This window comes from Arachis hypogaea, chromosome 17, assembly GCF_003086295.3.
Source record: "Arachis hypogaea cultivar Tifrunner chromosome 17, arahy.Tifrunner.gnm2.J5K5, whole genome shotgun sequence".
In the NCBI taxonomy this organism is placed as follows: Eukaryota; Viridiplantae; Streptophyta; class Magnoliopsida; order Fabales; family Fabaceae; genus Arachis; species Arachis hypogaea.
In genome coordinates this window covers 134,139,380-134,160,805 of record NC_092052.1, presented here as the reverse complement: position 1 = coordinate 134,160,805, position 21,426 = coordinate 134,139,380, and the positions used below count along the sequence as shown (strand labels likewise).

Here is a 21,426-nt window from a genome sequence, read left to right as displayed (position 1 = left end):
AAATTTTGAAAAAAGTGTTATAATATTCAAAGTTTTACTTTAGATAGAAAGATAGAAAAAAAGAGGGGATAAAAAAAAATGGCTAATTAATCAAATAAAAGAACTATTTGTTTTACGGAACAGAAGATATGTCTTTCACATGACTTGTAGCAATAAAAAAACTATATCAGTTGCATGGCAGTTCCAAAAAAACGCACCTCGAGATCCAAAAAAAAAATCCGAAAAACTCTTTGGAAAAGGAGAGGTTTTTGGACAGCATTGAAAGCTTATTCATTAGCGCAATCAATTTCTACGGGAAATTCAAAAAGTTTTTTTGTATAAAAAATACAAACGTTGGAATACTTTGAATTAGCAGGATTCTATTCTCTAATAGAATATAGAATTTGTATATAATATTAACAAAAATAGTTTCAAATAGTTATATTTTTTAATAAAATCAAAGAAACAGAATTTTAGAATTATTTTTATTTAATAGAATTTTTAAATAAAAATAATTCTATTAAATAAAAATTTTTACTTATAACTCATATAAATATCTATTTTGGAATCTATTTATTTTATAAGAAGAAAAAATATTTTGAATGGAATATTTGAATGGAATACTAAATTGGTGATCCAAAAATGATAAATTTTGGAATTTATTTTTTTCATCCAACGATTTTTTGGAATGTAAGTAGCACTAAAGTTGGGAATTGTTTTATTTTTTCGTTTATAAATAGAAAAATTTTGATGATCCATTTTGCTCTTTCTTTTAAAAAATTTATAAACAATTTTGTTCTTGCATTTAAAATCCCGAGAACCTGAAAAAAATGATTTTGCCATTTTTTTTTTTAGTTTTTAGTTTCGTTAAAATGGGATGAAAGAAGGCAAATGGATTTCGGGTAACGCGAGAAAAGGGCAATTCCACTTCCGTTCCCAAAATTGTTAAAAAGCTAAAGTCCCTTTTTTTTTTTTCATTGGATCCTTTTTAGTGGATCGTAGCTTAGATCTGTGCCAAGGTTTCAGATGAAAAGGAAATCTAATTTGTATCTGAATACCGTCTAGTAGCTACTTTTTTGGAAATTCTGTATATTCCATAAAAAAAGAATAAAAGATAAAATATTTTTTTTCCTAATGAGTTTTGTTTCTTATTCGTCGGTTTTATCTCTTTTGTAAAGGCTTCAGTTAATAAAAAAAAAGAGTATTTATTAAAAAAATTCTCATAAAAACGAAATTTGTCAAATCAAATAAAAACATTCGTTTATTTTGTTTGATATGCAGTAAAATTTAATTCATATGACATGACCCAATCGAATAAATAAGAATTTTTGTCTTTTATTTCAAAAGCATTAGTTTTTTCGAACTAATTTCTTTTTTTACATTAAACAGATATCTATGTTTGGCAAAATTTTGAAAAAAGTGTTATAATATTCAAAGTTTTACTTTAGATAGAAAGATAGAAAAAAAGAGGGGATAAAAAAAATGGCTAATTAATCAAATAAAAGAACTATTTGTTTTACGGAACAGAAGATATGTCTTTCACATGACTTGTAGCAATAAAAAAACTATATCAGTTGCATGGCAGTTCCAAAGAAACGCACCTCGAGATCCAAAAAAAAAATCCCAAAAACTCTTTGGAAAAGGAGAGGTTTTTGGACAGCATTGAAAGCTTATTCATTAGCGCAATCAATTTCTACGGGAAATTCAAAAAGTTTTTTTGTATAAAAAATACAAACGTTGGAATACTTTGAATTAGCTGGATTCTATTCTCTAATAGAATATAGAATTTGTATATAATATTAACAAAAATAGTTTCAAATAGTTATATTTTTTAATAAAATCAAAGAAACAGAATTTTAGAATTATTTTTATTTAATAGAATTTTTAAATAAAAATAATTCTATTAAATAAAAATTTTTACTTATAACTCATATAAATATCTATTTTGGAATCTATTTATTTTATAAGAAGAAAAAATATTTTGAATGGAATATTTGAATGGAATACTAAATTGGTGATCCAAAAATGATAAATTTTGGAATTTATTTTTTTCATCCAACGATTTTTTGGAATGTAAGTAGCACTAAAGTTGGGAATTGTTTTATTTTTTCGTTTATAAATAGAAAAATTTTGATGATCCATTTTGCTCTTTCTTTTAAAAAATTTATAAACAATTTTGTTCTTGCATTTAAAATCCCGAGAACCTGAAAAAAATGATTTTGCCATTTTTTTTTTTAGTTTTTAGTTTCGTTAAAATGGGATGAAAGAAGGCAAATGGATTTCGGGTAACGCGAGAAAAGGGCAATTCCACTTCCGTTCCCAAAATTGTTAAAAAGCTAAAGTCCCTTTTTTTTTTTTCATTGGATCCTTTTTAGTGGATCGTAGCTTAGATCTGTGCCAAGGTTTCAGATGAAAAGGAAATCTAATTTGTATCTGAATACCGTCTAGTAGCTACTTTTTTGGAAATTCTGTATATTCCATAAAAAAAGAATAAAAGATAAAATATTTTTTTTCCTAATGAGTTTTGTTTCTTATTCGTCGGTTTTATCTCTTTTGTAAAGGCTTCAGTTAATAAAAAAAAAGAGTATTTATTAAAAAAATTCTCATAAAAACGAAATTTGTCAAATCAAATAAAAACATTCGTTTATTTTGTTTGATATGCAGTAAAATTTAATTCATATGACATGACCCAATCGAATAAATAAGAATTTTTGTCTTTTATTTCAAAAGCATTAGTTTTTTCGAACTAATTTCTTTTTTTACATTAAACAGATATCTATGTTTGGCAAAATTTTGAAAAAAGTGTTATAATATTCAAAGTTTTACTTTAGATAGAAAGATAGAAAAAAAGAGGGGATAAAAAAAATGGCTAATTAATCAAATAAAAGAACTATTTGTTTTACGGAACAGAAGATATGTCTTTCACATGACTTGTAGCAATAAAAAAACTATATCAGTTGCATGGCAGTTCCAAAGAAACGCACCTCGAGATCCAAAAAAAAAATCCGAAAAACTCTTTGGAAAAGGAGAGGTTTTTGGACAGCATTGAAAGCTTATTCATTAGCGCAATCAATTTCTACGGGAAATTCAAAAAGTTTTTTTGTATAAAAAATACAAACGTTGGAATACTTTGAATTAGCTGGATTCTATTCTCTAATAGAATATAGAATTTGTATATAATATTAACAAAAATAGTTTCAAATAGTTATATTTTTTAATAAAATCAAAGAAACAGAATTTTAGAATTATTTTTATTTAATAGAATTTTTAAATAAAAATAATTCTATTAAATAAAAATTTTTACTTATAACTCATATAAATATCTATTTTGGAATCTATTTATTTTATAAGAAGAAAAAATATTTTGAATGGAATATTTGAATGGAATACTAAATTGGTGATCCAAAAATGATAAATTTTGGAATTTATTTTTTTCATCCAACGATTTTTTAGAATGTAAGTAGCACTAAAGTTGGGAATTGTTTTATTTTTTCGTTTATAAATAGAAAAATTTTGATGATCCATTTTGCTCTTTCTTTTAAAAAATTTATAAACAATTTTGTTCTTGCATTTAAAATCCCGAGAACCTGAAAAAAATGATTTTGCCATTTTTTTTTTAGTTTTTAGTTTCGTTAAAATGGGATGAAAGAAGGCAAATGGATTTCGGGTAACGCGAGAAAAGGGCAATTCCACTTCCGTTCCCAAAATTGTTAAAAAGCTAAAGTCCCTTTTTTTTTTTCATTGGATCTTTTTTAGTGGATCGTAGCTTAGATCTGTGCCAAGGTTTCAGATGAAAAGGAAATCTAATTTGTATCTGAATACCGTCTAGTAGCCACTTTTTTGGAAATTCTGTATATTCCATAAAAAAAGAATAAAAGATAAAATATTTTTTTTCCTAATGAGTTTTGTTTCTTATTCGTCGGTTTTATCTCTTTTGTAAAGGCTTCAGTTAATAAAAAAAAAAGTATTTATTAAAAAAATTCTCATAAAAACGAAATTTGTCAAATCAAATAAAAACATTCGTTTATTTTGTTTGATATGCAGTAAAATTTAATTCATATGACATGACCCAATCGAATAAATAAGAATTTTTGTCTTTTATTTCAAAAGCATTAGTTTTTTCGAACTAATTTCTTTTTTTACATTAAACAGATATCTATGTTTGGCAAAATTTTGAAAAAAGTGTTATAATATTCAAAGTTTTACTTTAGATAGAAAGATAGAAAAAAAGAGGGGATAAAAAAAAATGGCTAATTAATCAAATAAAAGAACTATTTGTTTTACGGAACAGAAGATATGTCTTTCACATGACTTGTAGCAATAAAAAAACTATAACAGTTGCATGGCAGTTCCAAAAAAACGCACCTCGAGATCCAAAAAAAAAATCCGAAAAACTCTTTGGAAAAGGAGAGGTTTTTGGACAGCATTGAAAGCTTATTCATTAGCGCAATCAATTTCTACGGGAAATTCAAAAAGTTTTTTTGTATAAAAAATACAAACGTTGGAATACTTTGAATTAGCTGGATTCTATTCTCTAATAGAATATAGAATTTGTATATAATATTAACAAAAATAGTTTCAAATAGTTATATTTTTTAATAAAATCAAAGAAACAGAATTTTAGAATTATTTTTATTTAATAGAATTTTTAAATAAAAATAATTCTATTAAATAAAAATTTTTACTTATAACTCATATAAATATCTATTTTGGAATCTATTTATTTTATAAGAAGAAAAAATATTTTGAATGGAATATTTGAATGGAATACTAAATTGGTGATCCAAAAATGATAAATTTTGGAATTTATTTTTTTCATCCAACGATTTTTTAGAATGTAAGTAGCACTAAAGTTGGGAATTGTTTTATTTTTTCGTTTATAAATAGAAAAATTTTGATGATCCATTTTGCTCTTTCTTTTAAAAAATTTATAAACAATTTTGTTCTTGCATTTAAAATCCCGAGAACCTGAAAAAAATGATTTTGCCATTTTTTTTTTAGTTTTTAGTTTCGTTAAAATGGGATGAAAGAAGGCAAATGGATTTCGGGTAACGCGAGAAAAGGGCAATTCCACTTCCGTTCCCAAAATTGTTAAAAAGCTAAAGTCCCTTTTTTTTTTTCATTGGATCTTTTTTAGTGGATCGTAGCTTAGATCTGTGCCAAGGTTTCAGATGAAAAGGAAATCTAATTTGTATCTGAATACCGTCTAGTAGCCACTTTTTTGGAAATTCTGTATATTCCATAAAAAAAGAATAAAAGATAAAATATTTTTTTTCCTAATGAGTTTTGTTTCTTATTCGTCGGTTTTATCTCTTTTGTAAAGGCTTCAGTTAATAAAAAAAAAAGTATTTATTAAAAAAATTCTCATAAAAACGAAATTTGTCAAATCAAATAAAAACATTCGTTTATTTTGTTTGATATGCAGTAAAATTTAATTCATATGACATGACCCAATCGAATAAATAAGAATTTTTGTCTTTTATTTCAAAAGCATTAGTTTTTTCGAACTAATTTCTTTTTTTACATTAAACAGATATCTATGTTTGGCAAAATTTTGAAAAAAGTGTTATAATATTCAAAGTTTTACTTTAGATAGAAAGATAGAAAAAAAGAGGGGATAAAAAAAATGGCTAATTAATCAAATAAAAGAACTATTTGTTTTACGGAACAGAAGATATGTCTTTCACATGACTTGTAGCAATAAAAAAACTATATCAGTTGCATGGCAGTTCCAAAGAAACGCACCTCGAGATCCAAAAAAAAAATCCCAAAAACTCTTTGGAAAAGGAGAGGTTTTTGGACAGCATTGAAAGCTTATTCATTAGCGCAATCAATTTCTACGGGAAATTCAAAAAGTTTTTTTGTATAAAAAATACAAACGTTGGAATACTTTGAATTAGCTGGATTCTATTCTCTAATAGAATATAGAATTTGTATATAATATTAACAAAAATAGTTTCAAATAGTTATATTTTTTAATAAAATCAAAGAAACAGAATTTTAGAATTATTTTTATTTAATAGAATTTTTAAATAAAAATAATTCTATTAAATAAAAATTTTTACTTATAACTCATATAAATATCTATTTTGGAATCTATTTATTTTATAAGAAGAAAAAATATTTTGAATGGAATATTTGAATGGAATACTAAATTGGTGATCCAAAATTTATATATATATATATATATATATATATATATATAGGTCATAAAAAATTTTGCATCAAAAACTTTCGTTTTCAAAAAAATTTTATTATATTGAGATTTCTAAACTTTACAAAAATAAGATATTAAAGTCCTTTCATCATATTTTTAAAGATTTATTCGTTCAAATGAAAATAATAAATCTAACTAAGATAAAAATTTATGTGTTTTATTTTTATAAAGTTTAAGAATTTCAATATAATAAATTTTTTAGAGATAAAAACATTCAAAATAAAATTTTTTAAAGACTTATTCGAATATTACTCTAAAAAAATAGTACGCTACATGTGACTTTTTAACAGTGAATGCATTCAAACGAACAAATTCCACGAGGAGTCAAGGGTGCGTCGTCCACAAGACCACAGCAACAAATAAATAGTTGAAAATGGAATTAACATTACAGTTGACTGAGTTGATGAGGGAGAGATTTATAATTTGCTCCTTCAAAATTTACTTTTGAGTTTTGGCACAAGTTTAGCTCTTGTTATGTTAAATTTTTATTTGTATAAAATACTAAAATATATGTTTAGTCTAACGAAATTAATTTATATTTTTTTATTAGAAACATTTTTGTTTTGAGTCAATTCTCCTTTATAAATATCACGGTTCTCATTAAATTTATGTGACAAAAGGAGTTAAGTTTTAAAGTGGTCATTAAGATTAGCCACTTGCATTAAAAAAGTCTCTAAAATTCTAATTGCATTATAAATATATTCGAAATCAAAAAATTGTAATATATTAATCCCCACTTTCTTTCTGTCAAGCTACTTGTTATGTGGAGCACTCAAAACGAGGTCGCTTTAGTTTTATCACTAAATATTTGATGAGACGATGTTTAATTTTGATGATCATATAATTTTTTTGGTGAGGAATAAGACATTTTGTAGTTTATTAAAGTTAAATAATGTCATTTTATCAAATATTTAAGATCGAAACTAAAGCAACATTGTTTGATCTAGTCGAGCGCTATGTGTTAGGTTACTTTCTGTGTGACAAGTAATTCGACAGGAAAAAGATGGAGAGCAACGTGATGCAATTTTTACAATCTTGGAAATGTTTATGGTGCAACTAGAATAAGGACCTTTTCAGTGCAAGTAGTGAATCTCAAAGACCTATTTAGACAAAGGATTTAAAACTTAATAATAATAATAATAATAATAATAATAATAATAATAATAATAATAAAGAGGATCAAAACTCAAACAAAAATTTTATAAGAACTAAAATAAAAATTATTCATATTAAAAAGAATAAAAATTTTTTTAAAATTATGGGTCCAATTTAATTTCCTTGACTATAACAGAATTGGACCATTGAACTTATCTATCTATGGTTAATGCACTAGATCCGTTTAAGAAAATCATCCATTTTGAAATGGGTGGTTGGCATTTGACAACTTAGACAACAATCAAACTATAATTGAATGTCTATCCTTCATTAATTTGGTCAAAGATCAGAATAAAGAATACTTTTGAAACCACTTACCTATTGATACCCTCATAGCACCCAACTTTATGCAGTTGGTGTCTCATAAAATCCCAATAATCCTTTCTTGTTATGGTGTATTATTTTGTCTCACCAGTTTCATTTTTGTACGAGGCTGTTTCTTTGATTTTAGAGTTTACTTTTTTCAGTCAATTATTTAAGGCTTTATTTTCTTTCCTCTTGGCTCTTGGCATCTCAGGTCCTTTTTCTTTTGTTGTCTGAGAGCACATCATAAACCAACAGTAAATCATATTAAAATTTATGGCATATCTTTACTAGAACGAGATAAAATTTCCTATAAATAAACATAAAGTTTAAGGGTGAAAGAGAGAGAGAAAATAAAAACGATTTTTTATTTAAAAAATACAGAAAATAGACGAGGCAATAAAGAAGAGGTCCCCATAACCATAACACTGGAATTTAATTCTGCAAAGCTGTCATTTCCAACAGATGACAAAAATAAATAAATAAATAAACCCCTTATTCTACACGGCAATGAGCCAAAAAAAACTATATATGCAACGCTGAACTAGGATTTCAATTCTCTTGCTGTTTCATTTCTAAGGAACAGCAGGAACAATGTCAACTTTATGAGAGCAAAATTCTCAAACTTCACAGCTGCCGTTTCTTGGAGACAGCAGGTGAATGGAGTTCCTGAAAATATCAAATAAATTATTAACAACGGCATGCCAATTAGGCCTAGATTCCAAAATTCCTCAATTAACCAGAGTAAGAAATTTTAGCATACTCCTAGAGCACATTTAATACATGTTTCATAAACTTCCGCAACCATTCATTTACATTGCTTATTTAGAAGCTATGTAAGACAACAAAAAATAAGTGGTTGGAAAAGTTCTAGAAGCATGCACTAAATGTGATATAGAAACATACAAGTATAGTGATGATTTGGGTGTTCAATTATGATCCTCCCAGGACTTGCTTTGCAACCCTTTTCAACGATTCAGATGCCTTGCGAAGATCAGATTCTGAATGCCCTGCAGAAACATACAATCTAATTCCAACAGGTAAACGGCATTTGTCCAATGTTGATCGTTTGGAAGCAACCACAAATACTGAATCTTCATTCAAGACCTGTCAATACAAAAGATTAGGCGCAAGTAAAAGCATTAACAAACAAAATATTAAATTCCCTTACACGCTCGGCAATAGCTTCAAGCAGGCGTCGGTCTTCCTGCATGGAACCTGTTGACTTCTTCAATTTCAAATAAACAATTGGTGACTCTTGACTACCTGCAATTGTCAAGCCTGATATTCCTGACAATCCTGCACCAGTCATTGTATTAACATATTTAACAAATAAAAATTAAATGACAAACCTTATCTTAATGGTTCAGGAAAGAAAATCCAATACTTTACTGAGACTTTGTGCAAAAGCTAAAATGCATATGCTACTCTACCACATGATTGATGATTCCATTGGAGAAACTTGATCTGAGAACAAAGCTCACCTTTCCATAACACAGCAATGTTATTCTTCAGCTTTTTTATCAGTTTGGGATCTTTCTCCAGAATGTCCAGTGCTGAAATTGCAGCACTTGCAAGATATGGGGGCAGAGACGCAGAAAAGACATAGCCGGAGCTACTTAGTCGCTGTCAAGATTAAAAAGGGCATATTAGTGCATGGAAAAACAGATAACGGTAGTGGCGGAAACTCCAATGGCAGGTCTTTCCTTCATGACTTATACAATTTGTACTTAGATTTGGGAAGAAGCAATGGAAAAAAGTTGTGAAAAGAAAATCACTTAAGAAAAAATCCTGAATTTCTACATTTGCAACCTTTCCATTTTCTTTCCCCAGTCTATTTTAGAGACCCAGCATGGTACTAGTGGGTGCTGATTTTCATTCTTATTAAATATGACAGTTACATACTTGGTGATCTATCACTCTTGTACTTCCGGTGCAGAATCCTCCTTCTGTGGCCAATGCACGTCCCATATCGGCGGTTACAAGATCTATCTTCTCGATCTGTAGTAAACAACCAAAAATCACAAATAGCAATAAAATTCAGAGTATGAACACTTGAATGCATGCATGTGGATGCCCATAGAAATTTTTAGCACTTACAGGGACTCCATAGTGTTCAGTGAGACCTCTTCCAGAACTTCCAAGCACACCAATTGAGTTGCTCTCGTCCAGCAAAATACGAAAACGGTATTTCTCTTTCAGTTTAATAATCTCATCTAAGGGTGCTATCTGACCAGAATTCTGAAAAAGATTAAAAAGATGTTAATAGGTATTGGTCAAATAATTTATTTTCATATGACATGGAGAGATGTCAGTTTTGCTAAAGTAGAAAATTAGGCATTACAGTTTGAAAGATTAAGAAAACCAGGGCAAGCAGTAACCATTCCTTGTTAAATGGCATTGCAATGCATCTAACTACAAAACAGACTCATTCTTTCATTTACAACCATATTGCTGCCCTTGAAAGAGCATCTGAATAGCCAAAATAACGTGGAAAATACAAGGCTGAAAGGTGCAGTAAGGTTCACAACGATATAAGTGATTATTAAAATTGTCAAACCACATGATTCTTTTATCTGTTTTTTCTACTTATTGTTGTCTTTAAGATGACAGACAAGTGCGTAATAAAAGAGCATATACCCTTCTATCCAATAGTAGTAGTACTAAAGAGAAAAAAAAAGCCCAACTTCTGAATATTTTAAGCAGGCCTGTTTTCCTTTCAGAACATAAAAAGGGTTACAATTAAACTGGCATATAGAATTAATTCAACCAAAGGATTGCAAGTTTGCAACATTAATAGGTTCAAAATGCTTATTTCAATTTGTTACAAGTAAATATCTTCAATTTCAAATGATTTATCGCTTGAGCTTAGCCAAGCATTCAAGCAGGCACCTGCTTTAAATATACTAACAGTATGAAGTTACATCATAGTTTTGCTGATTTTGTGTAGGATAATACATATGAAAAGTAATCTGGAAGAGCAAAATGCTGATGTCTCATATGCATGTAACGTGTAAGTTTTTGCTAATGTCTTATACGCATGTAACATGGAAGTTTTTGCTAATGTCTCATACGCATGTAACATGTAAGAGAATATCTACCTGGTAAACAGCTTCAATGACGATATAACGCCGCATTTTCTTGATTCGCTTGTTTTCTGTAGTAATTTTCTCCAGAGTTTGTCTCAAAGAGTTTATGTCATTATGCTTGAAATACACCACTGTGCTTCTTGAAAGGTAAAGGCCATTCTGAATTCCCCAGTGGACTCCCTCATCCCTGTTAAAGATATCAGCAAGAATCATTTTGCAAAGAATTTTCAAATATCAAGTGAAGCAACAAGAGCCAACTCAACTATTGTCATCATCAAGAAGCAGAAGCAATTCAGTACAAATCACACAACTAATGGTATAAGTGTAGTGTGGTTGTCAACATTCAATACCCATTATAAATGTCACAAGACCAAAATCCTCAGATAAACTGAAAAAAAAACCACACGATTAACAGTCACACTTATGCATACTTACGCAACAATTATATCTCCCTTTTTAGAGAAAGCAGGAATTGCACTGAACATGGTAGACAATCCATAAGAGTAGAGAATTGACTCAGGGGTACCCAAAAATTTGGCTATTCTTGCTTCACAGTCGAGATGGACATCTGAGGCAAGGAAAGCTATCATAAGAACAAATATTTCCTAGCAAAGTAGAACTGGAATCTACTTTAAACTTTAGTCTTACCAATTGTTCCATAAAATCCACGGGGACCACAAGAACCTACACCATATTTATCTAAAGAAGCTGTACACGATTCCTGAAAAGAAAAAGTTGCTATAAATCAATAGCATCAAATTAGTGTCAAAAAGAGAAATTTATCACTATTATGAGCATCGTTTCCTTACCAGCAACTTTTTATGACCTATCAAGCCAAGATAGTTTGCTGAAGTGAAATTGACAACTTCTTTACCATTAACTATGGTATGTGGCTCAGCAGCACTGCAGGGAGCACAATTCATCAGCAGGAAGGCATTATAACACTTGCTCATTTTGGTTGACACCTATCATTTTAAGTTTTATGAAGAATTAGACCATCCTGACATTTATATGTTCTGTGGTTCAGACTTTGGGCAATCTCATTGCTTCTCTTACAACTAATTGAGCCATATAAAGACAATTACCCGTCCTAGTAGACAATCCAAGCTATTATATTAAACACAATAATACTTTTTCCAACAGTAAATTATACCAGCCTTTCTTTATTATCATTATGTAACATGGTCAAGAAGAAACATAAGTTACCCTTAAGGAAAAATAATCACCTCTCTAGCGCTGGTGGTTCATAGAGCAACTCTTTGTTAAGAGAAGGAATCAGTGGTTCTGGAACCCACTCATCACAAAGCTCATCTATTTCCTGTGGACATTAGGCACAAACTACAATAATGTCAAAACATCAACACACAAGCCTGACAACCACAACAGATAATAAGAGTGCTCTTTAGGGATTCAAGTCATACGCATTCATCTAATAGAAATTACACCGAAATCACCATTGAATTTGCACATCAAAATTGAAAACAGCATACGAGGCATATGACTATAGCATTAAGCAGAAAAGAAAGAGTTTGGTTAATTTGATGTTAAAACTAACCTTGTTTGTTAAGGGGCGTTTAGGAGGCTTGTAACTTTTCTGGGAGAGCAAGAAAAGGATGACGACGAGGAGAAAAACTTCGATGAACAAATGTCCTTCAACAATAACAATGGTGGATAAATCAGGTAAATGGAAAACAAAAATGGAAGTGAAAAAGAAAGAGCGAAATGAGAATAGTGACCTCGAATGTTGAATCCGAAGACAACAGCGCGAACAGAAGGAACATCTAAAGTTGAATTGAGCCAATCGAAGGTAACATTCATCAAATTCTGTACAGTTGAGCTCATCATGGTTGACACTTCCATTCTCTCTCAAGGGATGTTATGTTTATGATTATGATTATGATTGATGATTCAAATGAGATGAAATGAAATTAAGATTCAGATTGGGATTTGATGGAATGGAAGAGTCAATGAGCGATGGGATTTTCGGATCCTCTTAACTGATGCAAATGCAAATGTAAATGCCACATTGCCACATCCACATGCAAATCACCAAATCCTTCCTTCAAACCTTCAACCCAAATATTATCATTTGTTTGGGTACATAAAACGCTATAATAATTATTTATTAACATTTATTATTACAGATAATAAATCTCTCTACTAGGCGCACCAGTAAAATATCTGATATTTTTTTCAGGTAACAAATTAAAAACTAATGCCTTATAAATTTATAGTTGATTAATGAATGGTTGTATCTACAAAATAAAATTTAAATATTTTTAAATAAATTAATAAATTTTCACTTTTTTTTTTTGTTTTTTACAATATTTTTCATTTCTGCAAATCAAAAACTAATTGATTATGGACAAAAATACTATTTAAGAATTTATTGTTAATTAATAAATTATTAAAGGTACAAAATAAAATTCTTACATGTACAAAATAGGTTTCGAAATTTCACTTTTTTTTTTTTTTGGTCAAGGAAATTTCACTTAATAATATGGTATGGATCAACGTAAAAGATTCATGACCTAGAAACCAAAAAGGCAAAAACCCTGAAAACTCGCAAAGTTTTTATCTTGGACCTGACTCGCTAATTTATTCTTTAGGCTGCTCTCCCCTCGTGAGCTTATAATTGGGCTTAAATATTATTGGGCTTTTTAGCTTCAACCAAAAACGTTTCAAGTTGAAAAGAGTATGATCCAATTGTAACAAAAAGAAAACACTTAAGCACCAAAAAAAAAGAAAACACTTGACGTGACTAGCATAATTATTTTGGATAATAGAGTTGAGAGGGAAGACGTGATTTGGCTGGATTTGCATTAGAGAGGTGCTAACTAACGTTCAGCCAAAAAGGCAATCATATATTATATATAACTATTCATTGTCATAAAAGTGATATATGCATCTATAGATACTTATAGTATCCGACAGCGCATGCTAATGATATCGATGAAACCTTGCAATGTAGCACATGTTGTGTCTCCAAACTCCCAACTCCATCTTTTAAAAATACATAAACAGCTAGCAAAGCAAAGCAAAGCAAGAGCGGGAAGATATTTATTAATTTGGAGCTATTTATAATAATGTATTACACATTTTATCCAATATAGGATACAACTATGAATAATGATATTAATGCAAACCACCCAATTAGATCGGGTATTCGCCTTTTTGGGACAAAGCCTTGGACCACCTTCACATCATTTAATTTATGTTATCGATCTATGAAATCATGTATAGGTTATTAATATTTGATATTTGATGTAATTGAAACTAGTAATAGATACCCCTGCGCTGCGTTGCACGGGCTTTGGTTTGATTTTTTTTTTTTTCAACGGATTACTGATTTGTTAACTTAGACTGCGTTTGTTTTTAAGAATAGGATAGGACAAGACACTGAGAACATGACCAGAACAAAATAATGATAGACAGAAACACAAAATTTTGTATTCTTATATTCTGTATGGTAATAAACTAAAACAAATTATGAAAATTTAATTTATTTTTATTTTTTTCATTCAAAAAATTTGAAATAAAAAACATAACAATAAAAAATATAATTATAAAAAATTAACAAGAATAATGAAAGAAAAAATAAAAAATAAGTTGTATTCCTTGTTAGTGTCTCTATGTCCTTCCTATCAGGATAGACACAAAATTCACTAATTCAGTATTTCTGGACACATTGTTTCTGTCCATGTCTTCTCTGCTAAACACGATTTTGTGTCTCAGTGTCTCTATCCTATCTTTGTAAACAAACACAGCTTTATTGTAACATGGAAATGGAAAATAATTTTTATTGTATTTTGTAGGTTATGGAGTTCATAGGTTATGGAGTTCATAGGACTAGGATGTAATTTGTAGTTGAAACTTGAAAGTAGCATAAGTTTTAATAGGGTACATGATATAGTTAGTAACGTTGGAATACATATATAAACTTTATATTAAGGGAAATCGATAAGTTTTACTTCAACATAAGTGGTTAGGAGCGATATCATCTTCAATTTCTTTTGCTTTGTCATACAATTTGCTTTTAATGTCGGTCTACTCAACGGAAGATCATAATAGTTATTGATACGTTAATGTATTGAAAAGATGATGATGATGATTTATGATGAATACCCTCTCTATTAATATTGTAATGTTGTTGGAAGATTTGAATAAGAAGGCTTTAATTCCATCCTCAGATTATGAGTGAGTGCATGAGATAGATAGAGTAGTCAATATTATAAAACGGCGATATTAGTTTTGGACGTTAATTAATAACACATGGTCCAAATAAACTAGTACTAATTATATTATTGATTGTTAATTATAATTATATTCTGATCGATAAATAAAGGGAAGATATTGACATGGCAATGAAGCAGGGAAAAAAAGTGGGAATGGTCAGAGAAAAGGAATTATGAATGATGTTATTGATGTAAAGATGGTGGGAGCATGTGATTAAAGGTGCGAGGGTAAGGAAGAAGGCTGGATTATAGAATAAAGAAAAAATAAAGAAAGCAATGGCGCTGATGAGTTAGCAGCAGTCTCACTCGAAGCATAAAGGAAAAGTGAACTATACTTCCAAATTATATTGGCCATGTTCTCAAAAAGAAAGAAAGAAACGAATCGTATAAGTTTTAATTCCCTAATCACGTGTGCTGTTAACTAGGGTTACAACGAATTAAGCAGGAGGCAGGTAGTACTGAAGTATTATTAATGGTGAAAACTCAGGTGAAGTCGATTTTACATGAAGTTGATACTTGAGAGCCGTTAGATGAAAATTTAGTCAAATCAGTCAAATCATTTAACGGCTCTAAAGTATCAACTTCACGTGAAGTCGACTGCACCTGAGTTTCTACCGTATATTATTAATATTTATATTACACTCTTGATCCTGATTTTGGGTCTTGGTTCCATTAATCACAAATCAATTGAAAACATTTTATCCACGTTATTATATATGGTGGATACTACCATGAAGATTTTATTATTGTCTTTATATGAAGATGCTTCTTTTTTACCATTAGATGATGAAATGTATGGTTTGATTTTGATGTGTTACAAAAGTGTTATTTTTTTTAAAGTGTGGCTAAACAAACAAAGTACACTTTTAACACAAGAATCTTCATAAAAAGATGTTTTTAGCATCTTCATTTGAGTAGTTGCCATTATATATACCTAGTAGAAGAAAGAAACACAACATAAACTCCCAAGTAGTACTGAGATTGGCTGCTGGCATAAAAAAGATTTTCGATATTCAATATAATCATTTATATTACCTTTTTATATGAGTTTAATTTTTTGAGATATAATATCAAAATTTTATGTTCAAAAAATCTAAAATTTGACTTTTAGTAAATTTCAAAAATCTATAAAATAGCATAAAATAAATAAAAAAAAGGCATATGCAAAAATTAAATAAATTAAAAAAAAATTGTTTAAAGAGAAGATATGATCATTCATGTTAACTTTTTCTATCAATTTAACCTTTTGAAATGAGAAATTTCATAACATACACCATAAATGTCTTTAACAATAAAAAAATTACACCACATTAGTTATATATTCCTTTTTTGTTGAGTTATTCCTTATACAGTAAGATTAAAAAAATTGTACCACATTAATCATATATTTCTTTTTTGTCGAATTACTCCTGTTCTGACCTGTTAATGCCGAGGTATAACTCGCTCCACGGAAAAGATCGGCAAGCTCCTTGTAGTGGAAGTAGAAAGCACAGCAATGGAAACCGAGGTGGTGGGTACCTGCAAAGGTCCTCCGACGCTCAAGTTAATAAGAGGAATTATGTATATATCTTTCTTAGGAAAAACTCGTTACCTTTTTGGTCTCTGTTCTTTTCCTTTTATCTTGGTTGACTGAGACTGACCGTTTCCATGTAACGTCCGAGAATTAAGTGCGAATCCGACGTTATTAGGAGAGTATGAATGCTGTCTTAATTAGAAAGTTCGGTTATAACCAAAGTTTGAACGTTGCCGAGCTATAAGTCGTAACCGACTTTTACCGTCCATATCACAGCCCCCAAGCTTGACCTGGTTTGGAGGAGACAGGTTGAGCTTTTTGTCGAGTTATAGCTCGGCATGTTCAGCCCCCAGGTCAACGTGTCTTACCTTGGTCAAGCCTGGGACGCGAAAGGGTTTCTTAAAGTAAATAGCATTTATTTATATAGGATATTGTGTTATTTATGTCTTGGGTGCAACTTCCAAGATCAATCTGTAGCCGTTAAAATTAATATAGATGGAAAGGCTAAGATTTATTTATGGAACTGAAAGGTTTAATTAAACTATCTTCTCTGTTTCAGGTTTTCACACGCATTGGAGTTTAAGTTGAAAACATAAGTTTTTAAAGAAGAATGAGTAGAAGAGGTTAGTAATTTCTCTTCACCCCGTTCTGTTCTGATTGCTTTTTCTTTTTGATCTTTGTCAAAAAATGAGTGAGAAGAAGAAAAATTTGCTTCCTGAGGTTAAAGACGATGGTGATTATGAGTGGGTTGATGGTGATGTCCACTTACGGGCTTCTCTGTTTTCTGATATTGAGAGTGTGAGACAGATAAATGTTGGGAGGATAGTTAGGACGGGTTTTCATATAGAATTGCTTCCATGCAGTCGAGCTGATCGCGTTTTCCATAGGAAAAAAGATTTTGAAAATTTCTATGTTTACAGTTGTATGATTGAGGAGTTGCGGGTTAAAATTCCCTTTTCTGACTTTGAGTGTACTGTGATGAAACAACTTAATTGTGCTCCATCTCAGATACACCCAAATGGGTGGGCTTTTATCAGATGCTTTCAAGCTTTAATGGATTTTCTTGAAATTGAAGCAGAGGTGGAGTTGTTTTTTTCTTTGTTTCAAGCTAAGGGGGTGTGGAAAGGTTTGTGGATTAACTTAAACAGTACCCCGGGTTTTTCCATCTTTAAACTTTACAAATCATCTTTTAAAGATTTCAAAGAAATGTTTTTGAAAGTAAAATCAGTAGATGAAGAGTATCCATTTTACCTTGATGAGCATCTGGGGGAAAAATTCCCACTGTTTTGGTGTTGTCATCCACAGCACATATTGGGACCCGAATTGATTAATAGCCGGAACGAATGCATTATCTCGTTTTTTATTGAAATGGTGGATAAGGGGGGGTTGATATCTGTTTCTGACCTACTTCCCTAGGAGGAAGATAGATCGGCTGTTTTAAGATATTTTGGTGAGAAAGCTTTTTTTTTTTTTTTTTAAATTTTGCTACTTGGTTCACTGGTTTTTCGTGAAATTTGCAGCTGGTAATTTTCCTGGTGTAACTGCCTCGAGTCTGAGGTCCCGATTTAAAGCGAAGAATTTTGAGGGATCCTCATCTAATGCCGAAAAAGCGGATGGTGGGGCTGAGGTTGATCAACCGCTACCGAAGAAAAAGGGGATCATTTTCAAGAAAAGGAAATCGGATGCAGTTACTGAAAATGAGGGAGGGGTTGGAGAGGAGAAATTTCAACTCGATGACTTGCCGAACTTTATTTTAAAGCAAGAGAGGCTGCACTCTTTTGAGGAGGAGGAGGAGAATTCCTCGGTATGGAACAAGAAATTCCCCTTTAGTGTTGTGGCCGATGAAATTGTTCAATCTGTGGCGGATAAAAGTAGGGTAGAAGGAGTTGGCGATATAGGTGTTGACCAATACCTGCAGGTAATTTGTGTGTAAGATGTGTGATGGTTTGTGCGTTCCTGTTTTCCTTTTTCGTTTGACATGTGTTGGTTTTAATATATCAGGTCTTGGGATTTCGATTGGCCAGTATTGGTCGTAGTCAGGAGAAAAAACACCAAAAGGAATTATCTGAAGTTTCGAAGTTTGCTGAATTAAAAAATCAATTAGTGCTGAGTGAGGTGACCGTTAAGGATTTGAAGAAAAAATTATCAGAGGCTGAGACCGATCTTAAAGTTGAAAGAGAATGTCATGAGAGAATTTCTGTTTTATTGAAAGAGAAAGAAAATGACCTGTCGATTGTGAATGATCGGATGATCGAGCTGTCTGCGAAGATGAAGCAATTTGAAGATAACAAGCAGGGTGATATCTTGGATGCTTTTGCAGAGGGCTTTGAGCGAGCTGTTAATCAAGCAAAGTTCCTTGCTCCTGATGGTGATTTCGGTGCCATGGATCCTGGTAAAGTGATTCAAGGCGGGAAGCTCGTAGATGATGAGGAGGCTGCTGAAGAAGGGGATGATAATCTCGCCGATTAGTTTTTGTAGGAGTTCGCCTTTTGTTTTTGTGAAAAAATGTTTCTGTTTATTTTGCTGCATATGTTTCTCTGTTTTGATTTTGTAGTTCAGTAGTTTGGCTATAAACTGATAGATTAGGTTTTGTTGTTTCCTAATCGGTTTTCTGATGTAGCCATTTTGAGGCTTGATGACTGTAGTATTTGCGCATTCGTATTATGATAATGCGACTTATGTTTTTATTAGTAATTCCCTTTTATAGGAATATTATATCTGGACGATTTAGAGAAGTCCCCCGTTTGTGTTTATTTTTGTGGGGTTTATGACATAAAATATGTAGAAGAAAATGAATGTTTATTAATAATGATACCTGTACAAGTTTGTTTCAGGCGAACCAGCCTCATTAAAACCCCCTATGAGCAAAAAACTCTTTTTGGGAAAAAAATTCTCAAGGTGGGAAAAAGAGTACTGGTATGTTTCCTTACTGTTAACTGTAATATTGCTTCAAAGAGTTGATGTTCCATGTGTTAGGAATTTGCGTGCCATCTAACTGTTCCAACTTGTATGCTCCTCGGCCTAATACCTCGGATACTCGGTACGGGCCGTCCCAGGCTGCGGCGAGCTTCCCATGAGAAGGAGGTCGGCGGGCTTGTTCAGTCTTACGAAGTACTAAGTCTCCGTGATTAAATGACCTTGGGACCACCTTCCGAGAATATCGTCGGCTCACTTGTTGTTGTAGAGCTCTGTGCCGAATAGCCGCTGTTTCCCTAATTTCTTCAATTAGGTCAAGCTCTGCTTGCCGAGCTTTCTCATGATCTTCTGCTAGTGTTCGTATAGAGCTTTGAGACACCTCCATTGGAATCATTGCCTCGGATCCGTAGACCAACCTGAAGGGAGTTTCTTTGGTAGTTGAGTGGATTGTTGTGTTGTATGCCCATAAGACTTCAGGGATAAGTTCGGCCCATAAGCCTTTTGCGTGGTCCAGCTTTTTCTTTAATGCTTGAAGGATGATCTTATTTGCTGCTTCTGCCAGGCCGTTGGATTGCGGATGTTCCACAGAAGAGAAGTGTTGCTTAATCTTTAAATTCTGTAAGAATTCTTTGAAAGTGCTATCAGTAAATTGACGACCATTATCGGTTACGATATGGCCTGGTATACCGAATCTACAAATTATATATTTCCACACAAAACTGATTATTTGTGATGAGGTGATTTTTGCGAGTGGTTGTGCCTCAATCCATTTGGAAAAGTAATCTACTGCAACAACCAAAAATTTTACCTGTCTCGGAGCAGTGGGGAAAGGGCCGAGTATGTCTATTCCCCACCGATTGAACGGCCAACTTACCGCTGATTGATGGAGATGTTCGGCAGGCATATTAATGATCGGTGAGTGCTTCTGACAGTTGTCACAGGTTTTAACTTTATGCCTACTGTCCTCCCATATTGTCGGCCAATAAAATCCTGCTCGGAGAGCTTTCTGCGCCAAGCTCCGAGCTCCACAGTGTATGCCACAGATTCCTTCGTGAGCCTCAGTTAAGAGAAGATCGGCCTCTGACCTATCCAGGCATTTCAATAATGGTCGAGAATAACCTCGCCTATATAGAGTGTTATTTATCAAGGTGAAAAAAGAAGCTTGTCTTCTGAATTTACCTTTGTCTTCAATCTCCTCCGGAACAGATCCGCTGCGGAGGTATTGAATGTAAGGTTGTTGCCAACTATCTTTAGTCGAGGTGTTTAGAATATTTGCTGAGTCAATGCTCGGTTTGTCTAAGGTTGATTGTAAAAGTGTAGCAGTGTGTGCTTGTGTTGTTGCTAATTTTGATAAGACATCTGCCCTATGGTTTTGTTCTCTAGGTATATGGACAATTTCTATTTTAAAAAACTTGTTTAACAAGTTCCGAACAATATTCAAATACCTCGACAGAATTGGATCTTTTGTTTGGAAAGTTTGATTTACTTGTTGTACGACTAATAATGAATCACAATAAACTTTCAAATCATGAATATGTAAATCAGTTGCTAACCTGAGCCCAGCTATGAGGGCTTCGTATTCTGCTTGGTTATTGCTGGCTTTGAATGAAAACCTCAGAGAGTGTTCGAGGATTATACCATCCGAGCTTTCTAGCAATACTCCTGCTCCTGCTCCTTGGGGGTTTGAAGCTCCATCAACAAATAGCGTCCAGGGCCGACTTCTTTCCTCGGCTGAAGTATTAGTAAATTCTGCCACAAAATCAGCCAGGCATTGCGATTTAACAGATCCCCGAGGTTGGAATTGTATGTCGAACTCGGAGAGTTCAATGGACCATTTAGTCATTCGTCCTGCTAATTCAGGCTTAGAGAGTATTTGTCGAAGTGGATGTTCAGTTCGAACGATGACTGTATGACTCTGAAAATAAGGTCGGAGGCGTCTTGCCGAAAATATCAGTGCCAGGACGAGCTTTTCAAGTTTCGGGTATCTAAGTTCTGCATTTTGTAGTGTCTTGCTCACGA

At 31.7% G+C, this 21,426-nt stretch overlaps 1 protein-coding gene across 2 annotated transcripts; it reads right to left on the bottom strand.

Moving 5' to 3' along the window:
- Window positions 1–8,003: 8,003 nt before the first annotated feature.
- On the bottom strand, window positions 8,004–12,863 carry LOC112766017 (long chain base biosynthesis protein 1). Of its 2 annotated transcripts, none has more exons than XM_025811868.3 (13): window positions 12,480–12,863; window positions 12,299–12,393; window positions 11,970–12,061; window positions 11,553–11,646; window positions 11,392–11,464; window positions 11,179–11,311; window positions 10,756–10,930; window positions 9,755–9,895; window positions 9,560–9,655; window positions 9,139–9,280; window positions 8,826–8,953; window positions 8,561–8,761; window positions 8,004–8,323 (listed from the first exon to the last, which is right to left on the bottom strand). In XM_025811868.3, exons 1-12 carry the CDS (start codon window positions 12,601–12,603, stop codon window positions 8,588–8,590), a joined length of 1,467 nt encoding a protein of 488 aa, XP_025667653.1. In that variant the 5' UTR covers window positions 12,604–12,863; the 3' UTR covers window positions 8,004–8,323; window positions 8,561–8,587. The 2 variants fall into 2 exon arrangements, with proteins under 2 accessions (XP_025667653.1, XP_025667654.1); XM_025811869.3 differs by having other exon boundaries at window positions 11,553–11,708; window positions 12,480–12,820.
- Between the last annotated feature and the right edge of the window lie 8,563 nt (window positions 12,864–21,426).